The 14,351-nt window shown below is 40.2% G+C and overlaps 1 protein-coding gene and 1 long non-coding RNA gene across 2 annotated transcripts; both read right to left on the bottom strand.

Moving 5' to 3' along the window:
• Positions 1–407: 407 nt before the first annotated feature.
• Positions 408–6,237, bottom strand: LOC124276427 (cell wall protein DAN4-like). The gene is made up of 4 exons (XM_046712077.1): positions 5,489–6,237; positions 4,773–5,168; positions 1,789–1,864; positions 408–1,086 (listed from the first exon to the last, which is right to left on the bottom strand). Exons 1-4 carry the CDS (start codon positions 5,979–5,981, stop codon positions 720–722), a joined length of 1,332 nt encoding a protein of 443 aa, XP_046568033.1. The 5' UTR covers positions 5,982–6,237; the 3' UTR covers positions 408–719.
• A 2,223-nt stretch (positions 6,238–8,460) lies between these two features.
• LOC124276414 lies at positions 8,461–9,092 on the bottom strand. The gene is made up of 3 exons (XR_006898539.1): positions 9,009–9,092; positions 8,756–8,923; positions 8,461–8,490 (listed from the first exon to the last, which is right to left on the bottom strand). It is a non-coding gene; the product is annotated as an uncharacterized LOC124276414 (long non-coding RNA).
• Positions 9,093–14,351: the final 5,259 nt, after the last annotated feature.

Consider the following 14,351-nt stretch of genomic DNA (forward strand, 5'->3'; position numbering starts at 1 on the left):
CATTAACACAAAGAAATACGTCCTTTCTACTCCTCCTGGCATATGAGGTCAAACATAGTGAGCTACTTGTTTAACCCATTCCTGTGAGTTAATATTTAACGTCACATCGGCAATATTTCAGCCATATTGTGACGACAAAATGGGAGGTACTAAGAATAAACATATGTATGCTTATTTAAAAACCTGCCAGCGAAGGACAGTATAACGACAAGAATATCACAATTCGATTAACACTAGTTTGAGTTCAGTGTAAAATGTTAAATCATTTCAAAACATCACAATATAAAATCGGTCTATAGATCGCTAACAACAGAAGGTAGATCACCATACTAGGGACCACGGGGACTTACAGTACATTTGCTACCTGCATGGGCTAACCCATTCCAGACAAACAACAATGGCTGATGTGAACATGCTTCAGTTTCTATAGAGGGACGGCAAGTAGGCAATGAATATGTGTAACATACACTCAACAAGGCGTTAGGAAGTAAATAAAAATATTAGTTATTAGTATTCAAGGACACAGGGTTTTAAATTTAAATTTGCTCTCAATGGTAGCATGAGTTACAACAGGACCTCTATTTTATTGATACTCTGAATTAGTGCGACAAATATATGTCATAAATATACCATGGTCTTCACGGAAGGTCTCAAATCGCTTGTTGAAATATTTCCCATCCGCACTGAAGAGTCCAAATTCCACTTGTATCACAAAACATTCACAATCTGTAAAGCCCACACACAGAACCTTCTATCTTCCTGGTGTCAGGTGCCATCGAACAGTCAGAAAAGCCACTGCCTGGTTTATTGACCAAGGCATAGGTCAGTTCCACCTGTTGTGTGTGTACTTCAGTAACTGCCTGATCAACAGATTGGCTGGGCGGACCCTCTGAAGAAGATGAGGATTCGTCATATTCTTGTTCCTCGGGAATCGATCCAGGTTCTGGAGAAAGCTCTTCCTCTGTGCCTTCGCTGTATAAAGGGTTCAGCACTGCCACATTTGAGGATGCATATTCCGAGTTAGCGTAGCCCGCTATTGGCTGCTTCCGTTCGTCTTCCTCATCACCACGATGATTCTTTTGACATCTACAAGAACAAAATTAATATGTAACGATACATTGACAAACGGGTGCATATCGATTCACTCGTCCCGCTGTATCATTGTTTTTACAATAGAACATTGTGCTGAATTGTCAATGTTTTGCAGCGTGTAATATGTTTTCATCTTATTGGCAATAGTGTAAGCGCATAGTACATTGTGAAGCAAAGCAGTCAGACCTCTTTGTCGCTTTATATGAAACAGGATGGTTTTACGCCGATTTTGAAGGAATGTGCAGGGGGAAAGCTCGTGATAACCTCTGGACACAAACAGAACTTCTGTAATGATCCTCAATAGAACTTCTATAATGATCCTCAGAAATATACAAATAACACTGAATAGATAGATGGATGGATGGATGGATGGTCCAAAGCAAATGAAAGCATTATGAATTTCTTCAAAGCATTATCCATTCAGAAAAGAAATCTGCTTAGAAACGTCTTCCAGAGAAAACATTCTGTCTCAAAAAATATCTCCTTTGTGTGTTGAAGTACGGTTGTCCCGAAGTTATTGAATATAACTTAAAGTTATTTAATATGATTTATCATTTTGCAGTCGTGTCGAACTTCAGACAGCTCTAAGTGTTAAAATTGTTTACACTAGACACAGCAGTGTAAGGCTGTATGTATTATAGAGGGAGTCCTTTGTATGTGAATGTAAGTGAAGAGATACGTTCAGCTGTTACAAACCTGTTGCAGAGTAAGATGGCGACGATCACCAGCAGTACCACAGCTCCTGCAGACACCCCGGCAGTAACTTCCAACACTTGAAAATCGCATAGAAACGTTTCATTCAGTCACGTCATTAACACAAATGGCATTTACTTTCAAAATGACTGAGTGATTTTACGCCACATTTAGCAACATTCAAACAATATCATGCGGGACAACAAATATGTTTTAAAGTTTACATTCTGTACACAGGTCTTCGGCTTTAACTAGCAAGCTTTCGCACAGCTATATAAAATTAAATCTCGATTTCAAGGTATTATCTCTGTGAAAACAATGGGCAATGCTTGAATCGCCCGCCCTGGTGTTTGGAATTCAGCCAAATATGAAAAAGGGCCATGATTTCATAGTGACCTTTTTCCTTTCAGAAAGAAAACAATGAACACCACATACCGTTTTAAAAGGGGCACGATAACATCAGAATAATCCAAAAAAGATCACGAGAGACACTTTCATAGAAGGAAGTGTTTCTTTTCAACGCAATGCAAACATTACGGAGGTATTCTGAACCACAAAAGAAACGTCGCTTTGCAAAACCAAATGCAAAATTTTGTTTTTGCAAGGTGGTGTTTTTATTATGTTTGTAACGTTTTCTTAACATGTTTTTCAATCCAAATTGACAGTTATTACCAATATCAGTGTGTTTTCTGATGAAAACGCATATCGACCAAACGCACCGAAAAAAGGCAGACAGGGTAAGAGTTTCCGTATGACATTCGTGAAAATGAAAATGCACGTGCATGTCGTGACAACCCTACCAACGAAAGCGAGTCCCAAACTCACCTGAAATCATTTTTGTTTTGACACAACCACCATGCCACGTCTTACGAGAGATCAGAGGAACCAAGTCGTGCGACGGTTGCAGGTTGTCCAGACTGCACGGAGGGTAGCCAATCATTTTAATGTTCATGTTAGGACAGCAGGAGTGGTATCAGGTCTCTAAGAGCATTCAAGACCGTCAACGCAGTGGGCGACCTTCAGTAACATCACAACGTCAATAATGACACGCTGTGCGCAACCATCTGTAGGATCGCTTCCCATGAGCGACGGAAACAGCACGCCAGACCATTGGGACTCACAACAGACCCATCAGTGCCGATACATTGCGTCGACGTTTGCGCGGAAGAAACCTCTACTGTCACAGATCATATCGTAGTCCTGTCCTCACCGCTCATCATCGCCAAAACCCACCCAAATGGGCAACTCATCATCGAAATTGAGGTTATCGACAATGGAGAACTGTGCTGTTTTCTCATGAAAACCGATATTGTGTTTCGACAGTCGATGGCAGAGTGAGGGTATGGCGAGGGCGTGGTGAAATGTTTTCCAATGAGTGTATTGTTGAAAGAGACTCGTGGGTCCAAGCATCATAGTTAGGGGTGCAATCGGTCTGAGCAGTTAGTTGACACCGTGGTGTTCCAGAATCTTGGTCCAGGATGAGGAAATGACATGACAGCTGCTCGCTATATTTATTAAATCATAAAAACCCACGTTGTACCACATTTTGGACGTTACAGAAATCACATCTTCCAGCAAGACAACGGTCGTGCCCACATTGCCAAAGCAACATTGGACTTCCTAAGACAACATGGCATCAAAACCCTACAATAGCCTGCACTCAGTCCGAATTTAAGTCCAGTAGAACACCTTTGGGACGAGATTCAAAGAAGACTGAATGGCTTATAACCAAGCCAGACAACTGCGGCTGGACTCGATCAGGCATTTCGCAGAGTATGGACCCAAGTGCCTGTGGCCATCGACCTCATTCCATGTACAGACGATGCAACGATTTCATCGATGCCCATAGAGGCAACACACGATACTGACTTTGGGGTATCTTAATGGTACCAGTTTTGGTGATTTGTTTGTGTGAACTCAAAATGTGATTCTTGAAAATGTGTTAACCATAATTGTCAAGTTTGAACTCAGTCCTCCTATTTGATTGTTAATTAGAGTGAATTAAAGTATATGCTTTAAGAAACCCCTATCAGTGCGACATTTATTTTGTGGTTCAGTATATCTGCTCTGTGACACCCTCTGTAATGTCAATGTTTTCCTGAACCAGTTTAGAGATCGCTGTATATGTATTTTTCAACAAGAATAGCACTCAAGGTTAGAAGAAAGCTCCCGTTTTGATTGTTACATACAGTTTAAGTCACTTTTAGAACCAGAAAGATATTTATCTCTCGTGACTACAAAGAATCTGAGACTGCTACTTGTAAAATTTAGATTGGGGCTATTAGATTTAAAAGTAAATGAAGGAAGAAGACTATCCATTGATAGAAATTATAGATCATGTCCATTTTGTAAAAATGGCATTGAAGACGAATTACATTTTGTTGTTGAATGTCCAGCCTATGATAAAATCCGTTCTGATTATCTCCGTAACTGTATTACAATCAGAAGTAATAATGCAGCATTTTACAAAATTGTTTCCTCATGCGATGTCTCCATTTTAAAAAGATTATCACTGTATATCCATCATGCTATGATGTTAAGAAAACAATTGTTATCCTCCTAAATAAGAACCTTCTTTGTAACCGCTGTATATGGGCCGGTGGCCTTACATACAAATAAACATATTTTGACTTTGACTTGACATTTGACACCCTGTCACCCTGTCATTTGCCATTTTTTAGTGTTGGGTAAGTGAAAGAGCAGGAATATGCTTATAATTAGAAACCATCAATCAATTTGAAACCGAATTACAGGTATAGGTATCTAACACCTGTAAATAGAAACGCAGTGGATTTAAATTAATGTATGATTAGCCCGATACAATATAAATTGTAATACATTGTTTTGATGTTATCTTGCATCGTTAAAACGACGTAACGCAATACACTGTATATTAAACGGGACAACTCATTGTATGAAATAACAAACCGATCTGATGTAGTTGTGGTTTAGTTAATAAAAGTTATCATTTGTAGAATATTACATACCAGGAAAAGTCTGTAGTGTTGCATGCTTGTCATCAATTACAGTTATGTTTTCTGTACTACTACTATCAGAAATCATCGTGGTCGTCGTAGTCTGAGATGTTACTGGTGCTGCAGTTATCTCTGTTGGCGACGTTGATGGTACGGCTGACGTGACGGTAGTTGTCCTACTTGTCGTTGCTGATGTCGGTCGGCTTGTTGTTTCCGGTGACTCCGTTGTCGAGAAAGTTGCGGATGTTATAGTAGTTGTGGACGTTGTTGTGGATGGTGTAGGCGTCGGGGTGGATGCTACTTCCGTTGTAACATATGGTGTTTCTGACGTATATGTAGTCGTGGATGTTGTCATATTTTCGGACCCAACAGGCCTTCCAGGAAAACACTGAAGCTGCAACCTTACCTCTGGAATAAAGGTTAATAAGAATAAATCCCATGCATGCTAAATAACACCATTAATTCTACCCTGTTATGACTTTCTGTGCTTATGATTCACTTCTGTCGATCGACATTCAAATTGAACACATTGTCCTCTGTTTCAAGGGATAGTACGACTTAAGAGATTTACTGTGTGGACCAGTGTGGACTATGCTGACTATGCGTGCCTCAAATCCATCTATAAAAATATGTTCCTGTTTGATCTCATGGTTATCTACGCAGCAATATTGATGATTAATAATATTTTTGGAAACAGACTATTTTATCAAATATATTCTTCTACTCACCTGTAGCTTTCGTTTGAATCAGTAAGCAATATCTTGCAGCACCTTCACCGGAAATGTCCAAACTTAAACTGTCGGAACTATGAAGAAATGATTGCGCCTGATCATCGTTTCTGTGACAATCCAGACTGTATTTGAGGACGTCAATGTCCATGCTGACTTTGCAGTTGGAATGGTCTATAGTTGTAGGGTAGATGTCCACGGACCCACCAGCAGCGCTGACAACACTAAGACTACAAGAACATCTGGAGAAGTCTCCCGAAAACAGTGTGGAGTCCAAATACATCCTCGTGCCTTGCTGGATCCCCTCACGACACATCCCAATCACTACAACAAATTCAAATCTTTTGGGGCACTTAGAAGTGGAATGCATAAGAAAAGCAAGATTTATGGATGTCAACTTCTTTATTGTGAATAACAAAACGCTTCGGAGTGTGTGCTTTTTCACAATAAAGAAACTGACATTCATAAATCTTGCTTTTCTTATACAACACATTTGAAAAACGTTTTGAATTAGAAGTTCAACTGCAAAAGTTACATAATGTCACACTTATGACGTATCTACAAATTAGATTCAGTGAAGTTTAAACCTATAGAAAGTACAATATAAATTGCTAAATTTCAAAATAATCCCGTTTCAAACATCTCTGATAAGTGATAGACAGATACAACACTGTGGAATCAACCTCCAGACCACATTAAACTTGCTCCCAATGTGACAACATTTAAAAGCAGACTCAAGTCTTATTTCTTCAGCTATGCCTCCCAATGCCCAAATTGCTAGCGCACAGAGCGCACACAACAGATCATCATCATCATCACCATCACCATCACCATCACCATCATCATCATCATCATACAGCACACCTGGTATCGCAGCCTGGGGACAAACAGCCACTGAAAGCATAAAAGTTGTAGATGAGACAGTTATATTCCAGCAAGTTGATAAGAAGAATATGTTTTGGAGTGCTTATAGATAATTCAATTTATACATAAACTTGTATATGTATCTATACTCCAGCATAATAAAACATCAATGACAGAAATGGAATTTTAACAGACTGTGTTGAAAATTCTAGAGTTTTTGTCAAATTGATTTCAAGACGTAGTGATTGCAAATCATGCAAAATAGTATATTGTTTTCTTGTTATTTTGTAATCATATCCAGTCAACGGATGCCATAATCGTAAATCATGTCATGCCGTTACAACACAAAGGATAAGCACTTTTCAAGGTCATATGTAGTGAAAATGGCTACACGACGTCAGCGACAACAGCAATATCAAATATGCCAAGTAACAATGGTGTGCTAAAAGCAGGAAAAGCACATAACTGTATCCCCCACAGCTACCGAACGCAAAGTGCTGTTGTCAGTAAATACGGTGGATGGGACACAAAGTGTGCTCGGTATGTGCATCTACAAGTGTGATGGAACCATACTATGGCAACACTTGTGATCCTTGTTCAAGTCTATTATTGCGATGGCATTCTGCACACTTAATTACCTAATCAACAAACACTAATTTATAAAACTGATGCTTACAATCATTCCCTTGTGTCACTGATGGAGAAGTGGTTATTGACTCTGTAGACGTGACCGGAGCCGTGGTGGAAGATGCCGGCTTTGTGGAGGTGATCGTGGGTGATGGGGAAGTTGCCACGTACGGTGTTGTTGGGTTTGTTGTAGATGATGTTGTTGTGCGTGATACCTCGGCAGGGACCCCAGGGGAACATTCCAACTGCAGACTTACCTCTGCAGTATATATGCAGAGCAAACACACGGTTTAGATCTATCCTTGATCACCTTTTCATGTGACTCTATTCTGCTATGTACCTTGTCAAACGTCATCACAGTACTTCTAATTACTTTCAGCAAACACAATGTCATTTTTTTAAAGATATCTAAAATAACAATTCTGGCTGTATATTGGGATTCTAATAACAATCGATGTCAATTTATCAAATCTCATTGTGTGCACAAGGCGTTTGCTGTGATTTTCTGGAATTCTGATAAGACTAGTGTCAGAAAATTATCCAAAAGTTGATTTCTTGATCTTTAAGCTTAAGGTAATATTAGGAAAAACGGTGATTACACGTTGCACATCTTATAACTTATATATTGTGTTGCGTACTATTAGTTTACTGTAAAATAGTAACTTCATTTGTGGCGTTCGTTTATGTATTTGCTTATCTATGCGTGTACTTGTGTATTCAAACCACTTGAATCCTTTAAAATTACACTTTTTTATATAATATTTTGTTTCGCACCTGTAGCTTTCGTTTCAATCAGTAAACAATATCTTGCAGCACCTTGGCCGGAAATATCTAAATCCAAGCTGTCGTTACTGTGAAGGAATGGCTGTACGTGATTAGGTACACTTTGACAATCTAGGCTGTATTTAAGGAGGTCAATGCTGATTTTTGCTTCGCAGTTCTTTTGGTCTATAGTTGCAGGGTAGATATCCACCGAGCCACCAGCAGTGCTGACAACACGTAGGCTGCAGGAACACCCGGAGAACTGTCCCGAGAATACAGTAGAGTCCAGATACATCCTCGTGCCTTGCTGTACCTCTGAACGACACATTCCAACAACTGCAGCATATTGGAACGGTATATCTTAGAACTTAAACTGCCAACGTTACATTACTGACAAATGTACCTATAGTGATGAATATATGTCCAATATAATCCTGATAATTACGACATAAGTCCTGATCTTCGTCACGATATGGCTGAGATATCGCCGATGTGACGTTAAATATTAACTCACTCACTCACTCACTAAGTCCTGATCCATTAGACGATTGACTCTGATAGTGCGTACGTTGTGTCTTTGTGGTACTTTGAATTTTTTTATTGGAAACCCCTCGACGTTATGTTTATTATAGAACAGCACGACACAATGAGATGTACCCCGTATGACAAATCATAGATATGGGATAATATTACAAGCAGCCCCCCAATTCACATCTCACCTGGTATGGAGGACTTGGGACAAACGGCCACTGAAACAGTCGAGACTTACAGTACATGCATCAGTTTATAATGAAAATGAAATACACAACATGATATCGTTTTGCTAGATACCCCATTGACAGCAAAGTTATTTTAAACTGGAACGGTTGCACGAAGTGAATTGTTGATACGGAAATTCATGAGAGTATTACAATTTCAATAGGAACGGAATCGCCTCGCTAAACATCTTAAATAGCATCAAATTATTAATGTAATCAGCTATAATTCAGTTGGAATTAAACAAATTATGCCCACAATGAGTATCTTCTGTTACTGGCAAAGGAGTGTCGGGTAGTTCAGTTGGAACGGCCAACGATGTTGGCGACGACAACGGCTCTGTGGTGACGATCTGGGATGTTGGTGAGGACACAGGTTCAGCCGACGTCCCCTGCGTGGTAGGGGAATACGTCGTGGGCGGTACGACTGCGGTAAGAAGGTAGATCGGTTATACCCGACATGATAATGAAGACACAGTTTTGATGAGAGGTGGAAACATTTCGCAGCTCACCTGATGGTGTAGTCGTTATCTGCTCAGTTGCCGTGGGAGTTGCTACTGTCGTTGCTTCATTACAATAGACAGACAACATCATCTCTGTAAATATAGACGTGTAACCATGAACGTAAACACCTAGACACAACATAAAAGTGTATGTTTAATCAAGTCAAAACAATCACTGAGACGTGCAATGCCCCTAAAGCAAATTTCAAAATCGTCAACATGTGCTGTAAATTATTTGCAGTGTTTCAATTAGTATGTGAGGCGGTGGGGTAGGCTAATGGTTAAAGTGTGCGCTCGTCACGCCGAAGACCTGGGTTCAATTCCCCATGTGGGTACAATGTGTGAAACCCATTTCTTGTGTCCCCCCGCCTTGATATTGCTGGAATATTGCTAAAAACAGCGTAATACTAAACTTACTCACTCACTGACACTCACCCGCGGCCTCAGTGTAAACCAGCATACAGTGGGAAACAGGGCCTAACCCTTCCAGCTTGAGATCAACGGTTGTGTTCACATCCAGGAAGCCACTGTAAGATCCACCAGACGAACAGTTTCTTATGAAAGCAAATGCAGAAAGAGATATGGTTGCGTCACAGTTGTCTTCGTCAACGACGGGGAAAGTGAAGCTGACGGATCCCCCTGACCTCGTGGCTGTGATGGAACACGTGCACATGTCCATGTGGGTGTTGAAGTAGGAGGTGTCCAGGTAAACCTTCTTCCCAAACAGCTGACCGTTGACGCACATCGACCTCACCATGTTCTCTAAAATCAAAGTGACAAACCGCCATGTTCTCTAAAATTAAAGTAATGGAAGGACTACGGGTGGCATAAAGTAACAAGGGTTGCTTTTGCTGTGCTACTGAACACATTATTCATTCATTTAACAAATTATATTTTCATAAGGTTCCATCCATAAATGTTGGTTCGAAGCCACAACACTGTCGTTGTAATGGTTATGTTATATAATATCTTCTTGAAAACTGCCTCTTGGAACAATATAATATTCTGCATTATCTCTGTAATGTTTTTCAATAAATGTAGTGACTTGAACCGGACAAGACGTGAAATGCATCATTCATTCAGGAAAAAAAATATTTTCATATATCTTGTATCTACGAATACACAATGCCCTAAATCAGAAATTGATCAAATGTAATCTATGGTTTATTTCGGATTTCGAATAGTCAGTGTGTATTCATAGCTTCGGCCACTGGAGTTCTGTAGTAAATTCTAGAATCTGTACTTCACCGAGAAACTGTTATCCCAAATACAACATTATGTAAATCTCTGCTGATTATATTTGCTGGGTTTTCTGGAGACGGATATGTTGATTGGTCGACTAGGACTGTTTGATTGCAACCATCCTGCTCCGATTGAACAACACACACTGACGTGTATCAGGCGTGAAGAAAACATTTGTGGACAGTAAACACAAACAACTACTTTTTCAGCAGCCGCATGCATTGTGAAATACATTGAAAAAATCCTGATATAATTTGTAGATAGATGAATGTCATTGTACAATTGGCAGAGTAAATTCATAAGTGAGATTGTTAGAGGCTTTATCTTCAAAGGGGGTTAAAGCATTGTACAATTATTGTCCTGAAAGAGTGGGTAAGTCCCGAAACATTCAACGTATATTTCCTCGTACCACAATTTATTCGTAGTATATGTGTGATTTTCATGTATGGCTATATTTATGTCCAATCACCAGTGGTTGGAGGGATGGTGTAAATTCAGCTTGGGTCCATGCAGGTAGCAAAGGTAATGTAAGTCCCCATGGTCCCTGGTATGACGACCTACCTTCAGTTGCTGGTGATCACCAGCCTGATTTTTTTATTGTATTGTGCATAAAATTTGTTTAATTTCACAGTCACAAGCTAGTTTTAATTCACTATCTGTGATAATCAAGTTATTTTACTATCCTTCGTCGACAGCTTTTTTTTATAATTTAATTGCGTTTAATATGAATTTGTAAATTGTTAAAGTCACGATATTGCAGACATATTGCCGATGTGACTATACTCACTCTCTCACTCACTCACTCAAATATGGCCTGAACAGCCTTTTTCCCATGACATCTTAGTCTGAAATGAGTAACAATGCACCTACGGGGATCAACTACACACGAAAAGACCGGAACACACGCCCATACCGGTATGACTCATATGTACCCCTATATCGCATGTCAAGCTTCTTCGTTGTAATGTGTACACGCAACTACACACAATGAGCAGTGCTATATCCATGTCAGCTTGCCTTGCAGGGCGGTGGGAACGGTTGAACGCAGCTATTGTCTTAAAAAAGTGCATTTCCTCCACTGCTTACTTGTAGGCAATCAATCAAGAATACAATTGTGTTACAACAATCATATTGTATTTGTACAGCATTGGCTAAACTATATGATAATATGTTACGAAATACGTGCCTATGTGCACTTATGCTTGACAACTTGAGATCCTATCAACAGATAGAAACGCTATTCGAGTGCTAGACATACAGTGCACTCTGTCTAATTCGGACCGACTAAAAAGTCCGAATTATACAGTAGTCCGAAGTACATAGATTTGAATGGAGTTATCTCTCTTTGACGAACACACATACACATAACGACATGTTGGATGTTTGAAGGTATACACGCAAATGTGATAGTTCTCTCATAGAAAATACATGAACAAAACCGCTAAACAAACTTTATTACTTCACACAAATCATTTCTTTTCTTAAAATGTAGTTGTTTAATAACTAAGCCTTTTACAATATGTATATGAACAAGGAAACAAATCTTAGCCTTCATTGAAAAACACACACAATCTATAGATAGCAAAGTCTTTATAACACCGAAATAGTTTCTCTGTGAGGTAAGGCCGACATCTTGATTACAAACTATGCACAAATCGTGTCTACTTTGCGATCGGTCAAGTGTAAACAATTACCTTCAGTATCGGATGTTGGGCACACAGAACCTGCAATGAAGAGGTAAAGTTACGGGGTAGGTAATGGTAGAAACAAAGACATGCTTTATCCGACTAAGTTACCCTGACACAACTGCCAAACGTGACATACATGACGTATACATGCACCCTTGATCATTTGGCCCAGGCATAAGGAGACCTAACGTTATTGTCAGGTTTCGGAAAACTTAAATCTTAATGAAAAGTATGTGCATGTATATCTATGTGTGTGTGTGTGTGTGTGTGTGTGTGTGTGTGTGTGTGTGTGTGTGTGTGTGTGTGTGTGTGTGTGTGTGTGAGAGAGAGAGAGAGAATATCTGTATAGATATAAGGGTGAAGTTCAGCTGTGTACTGTAGTGCATATGTAACGAAATCCACAAAATAATGACACAACACGAAGATAAATTGAAACGCTTTGCTGGGAAATTCGTGTTGTGTTAACATTTTATTGAAATGTAAACACACATATACACACAGAAATAGAGTGAGAGTGAGAGAAAGAGAGAGAGAGACAGTGAGAGACAGAGAGCGAGAGTTAGGAGGAACCCCCCCACACACACACACATAGATATATATAATACGTATGTATGTGTGTATACACACAGAGAGATAAATACATTAGATAAATCTATAGACAGCGAGAGAGTGAGAAAACACACGCCAGTTGGCAGTTAGTTATTAGCGAGTTAACACAATGACTCTTAGAGTTATCTCCCTTAAACATAAACTCGCTTTCCCAGTTTTATGTTCGGTTCTTCGGTCTGTCTGTGTGTCGCCTTGGCTTCGACAATAAAGTGTTTGGATTTGATTGCACGTGTCCTGGCTGTTTATCGTGGAGGCGGAACCTTCTCCATTGGCGTGGTGGCAGCGATATGGATTAACTACATGACCTACGCTTCCCGGTAACTACTAAAAACGTAAACGGTCAGTCAGTCAGCATATTGGTTGGATAGCACGTGTGATCGTTGTAACTGCCAAAATGGTGTAACACATAGAGCCACGAAGCAATGATGTCTTACAAAATCTGAGACTGTTAATTCCTTTGAGAACTGGAAACAAAATCTCCATTACACTCTGTCACTAGACCAGAATTTTGCACACTTTTTGGTGGATGGTGTGACCTGGACGAAGAAAACTCGTGATAACCCTCGACGTGGTTTTGTAAACGATGGCGATGATGTTGATATAGCCATTCGTCGTACTTCTGAACAGAAAGTGACAATGCTTGAACTTATGCTTGGCCAGATCGCCAATTATTGCCCTGTTATTGCTAGAAGCACCATTGTCAAGAAGTCAACCTCTCTCAGCAACATTTGGCAGGAAATACGTTTACATTACGGATTTCAGTCAACTGGATCACATTTTCTGGACTTTGCCAACATTTCTTTGTTACCAGATGAGCGTCCTGAAGACCTTTACCAGCGTCTGGTTGCCTTCGTTGAAGATAACTTGATGAAGACTGGGGGTAATATCACACACCATGGAGAAGAAATCATTGAAGATGAAGAATTATCCCCATCTCTTGAGAACTTTATTGTGCTCACGTGGCTTAGCCTCATACATAAGGACTTACCCAAATTGGTTAAGCAACGCTATGGCACTGAACTACGTTCTCGTACCCTTGCATCCATAAAGCCTGAAATCTCTCAAGCTATGTCCTCCAATTCAAGATGAAATTATGACTAATCAGGACATGAAAGTTATGAGAACTGCAACGTCATTCCCTACTCAGGACAAACGGCAACACTCTCGCTCAAGCCGTTTCCCTCACAAGAAAACTGACAAGTCTTGTCCTTTGTGCAAGTTGGCTGACAGACCTGATCGCCATTTTCTGAGTGAGTGCAGTTACCTTCCGGCTAGTGATAAACGTTATCTAGCTAAGGCTCGACAGATCGTACTTGCCCTTGAGGACGATTCCCACGATAGTCATGACCAAACCCCTGATGATGACTGCGACGTTAAAGAATATGAGGAACCAGTCGGTGTGATGAGAGTCCAAGTATCTCAGTCCCCCTGCCTCAATACCTTTTACCAACATCACTTGGCACGCATTACCTTGGACAGTGGTGCCACCGGGAACATGGTGAAGTTATCTGTGGCAAAGAACTTGGATCTTGACGTCAAGATTAGCACCCAGTCAGCCAGGCAAGCAGATGGTGTTTCGCCCCTCAGAGTTGTGGGGGGGAAGTTAGTGCTGTCTTCGTTCGTGGCCAGGAAGAATTCACATTCGAGGGTCTTGTTGTTGAGGATTTGGATGTCGACATTTTAGCAGGCATTCCCTTTATGGAATTGAATGATGTTTATGCCAGACCCGCTAGGCGACAAATCTTTCGAGGTGAACGTGTCATCGTAGATTACAGCCATTCAGGGAAGGAGTCAAAGCTTGATCAACACACCG

Source organism: Haliotis rubra, unplaced genomic scaffold (genome assembly GCF_003918875.1).
Source record: "Haliotis rubra isolate DU_JTF1 unplaced genomic scaffold, ASM391887v1 Scf209, whole genome shotgun sequence".
Classification (NCBI taxonomy): Eukaryota; Metazoa; Mollusca; class Gastropoda; order Lepetellida; family Haliotidae; genus Haliotis; species Haliotis rubra.

What these genes read in the sequence shown, in the direction of transcription:
- LOC124276427 (XM_046712077.1), bottom strand. Translation starts at nt 5,981, where the DNA reads ATGTGTTGTATAAGAAAAGCAAGATTTATGAATGTCAGTTTCTTTATT. An exon ending in GATTCAAACGAAAGCTACAG is followed by an intron (nt 5,169 to 5,488) that starts GTGAGTAGAAGA and finishes CCTTTATTCCAG; the next exon opens with AGGTAAGGTTGCAGCTTCAG. An exon ending in GCCATCTTACTCTGCAACAG is followed by an intron (nt 1,087 to 1,788) that starts GTTTGTAACAGC and finishes TTGTTCTTGTAG; the next exon opens with ATGTCAAAAGAATCATCGTG.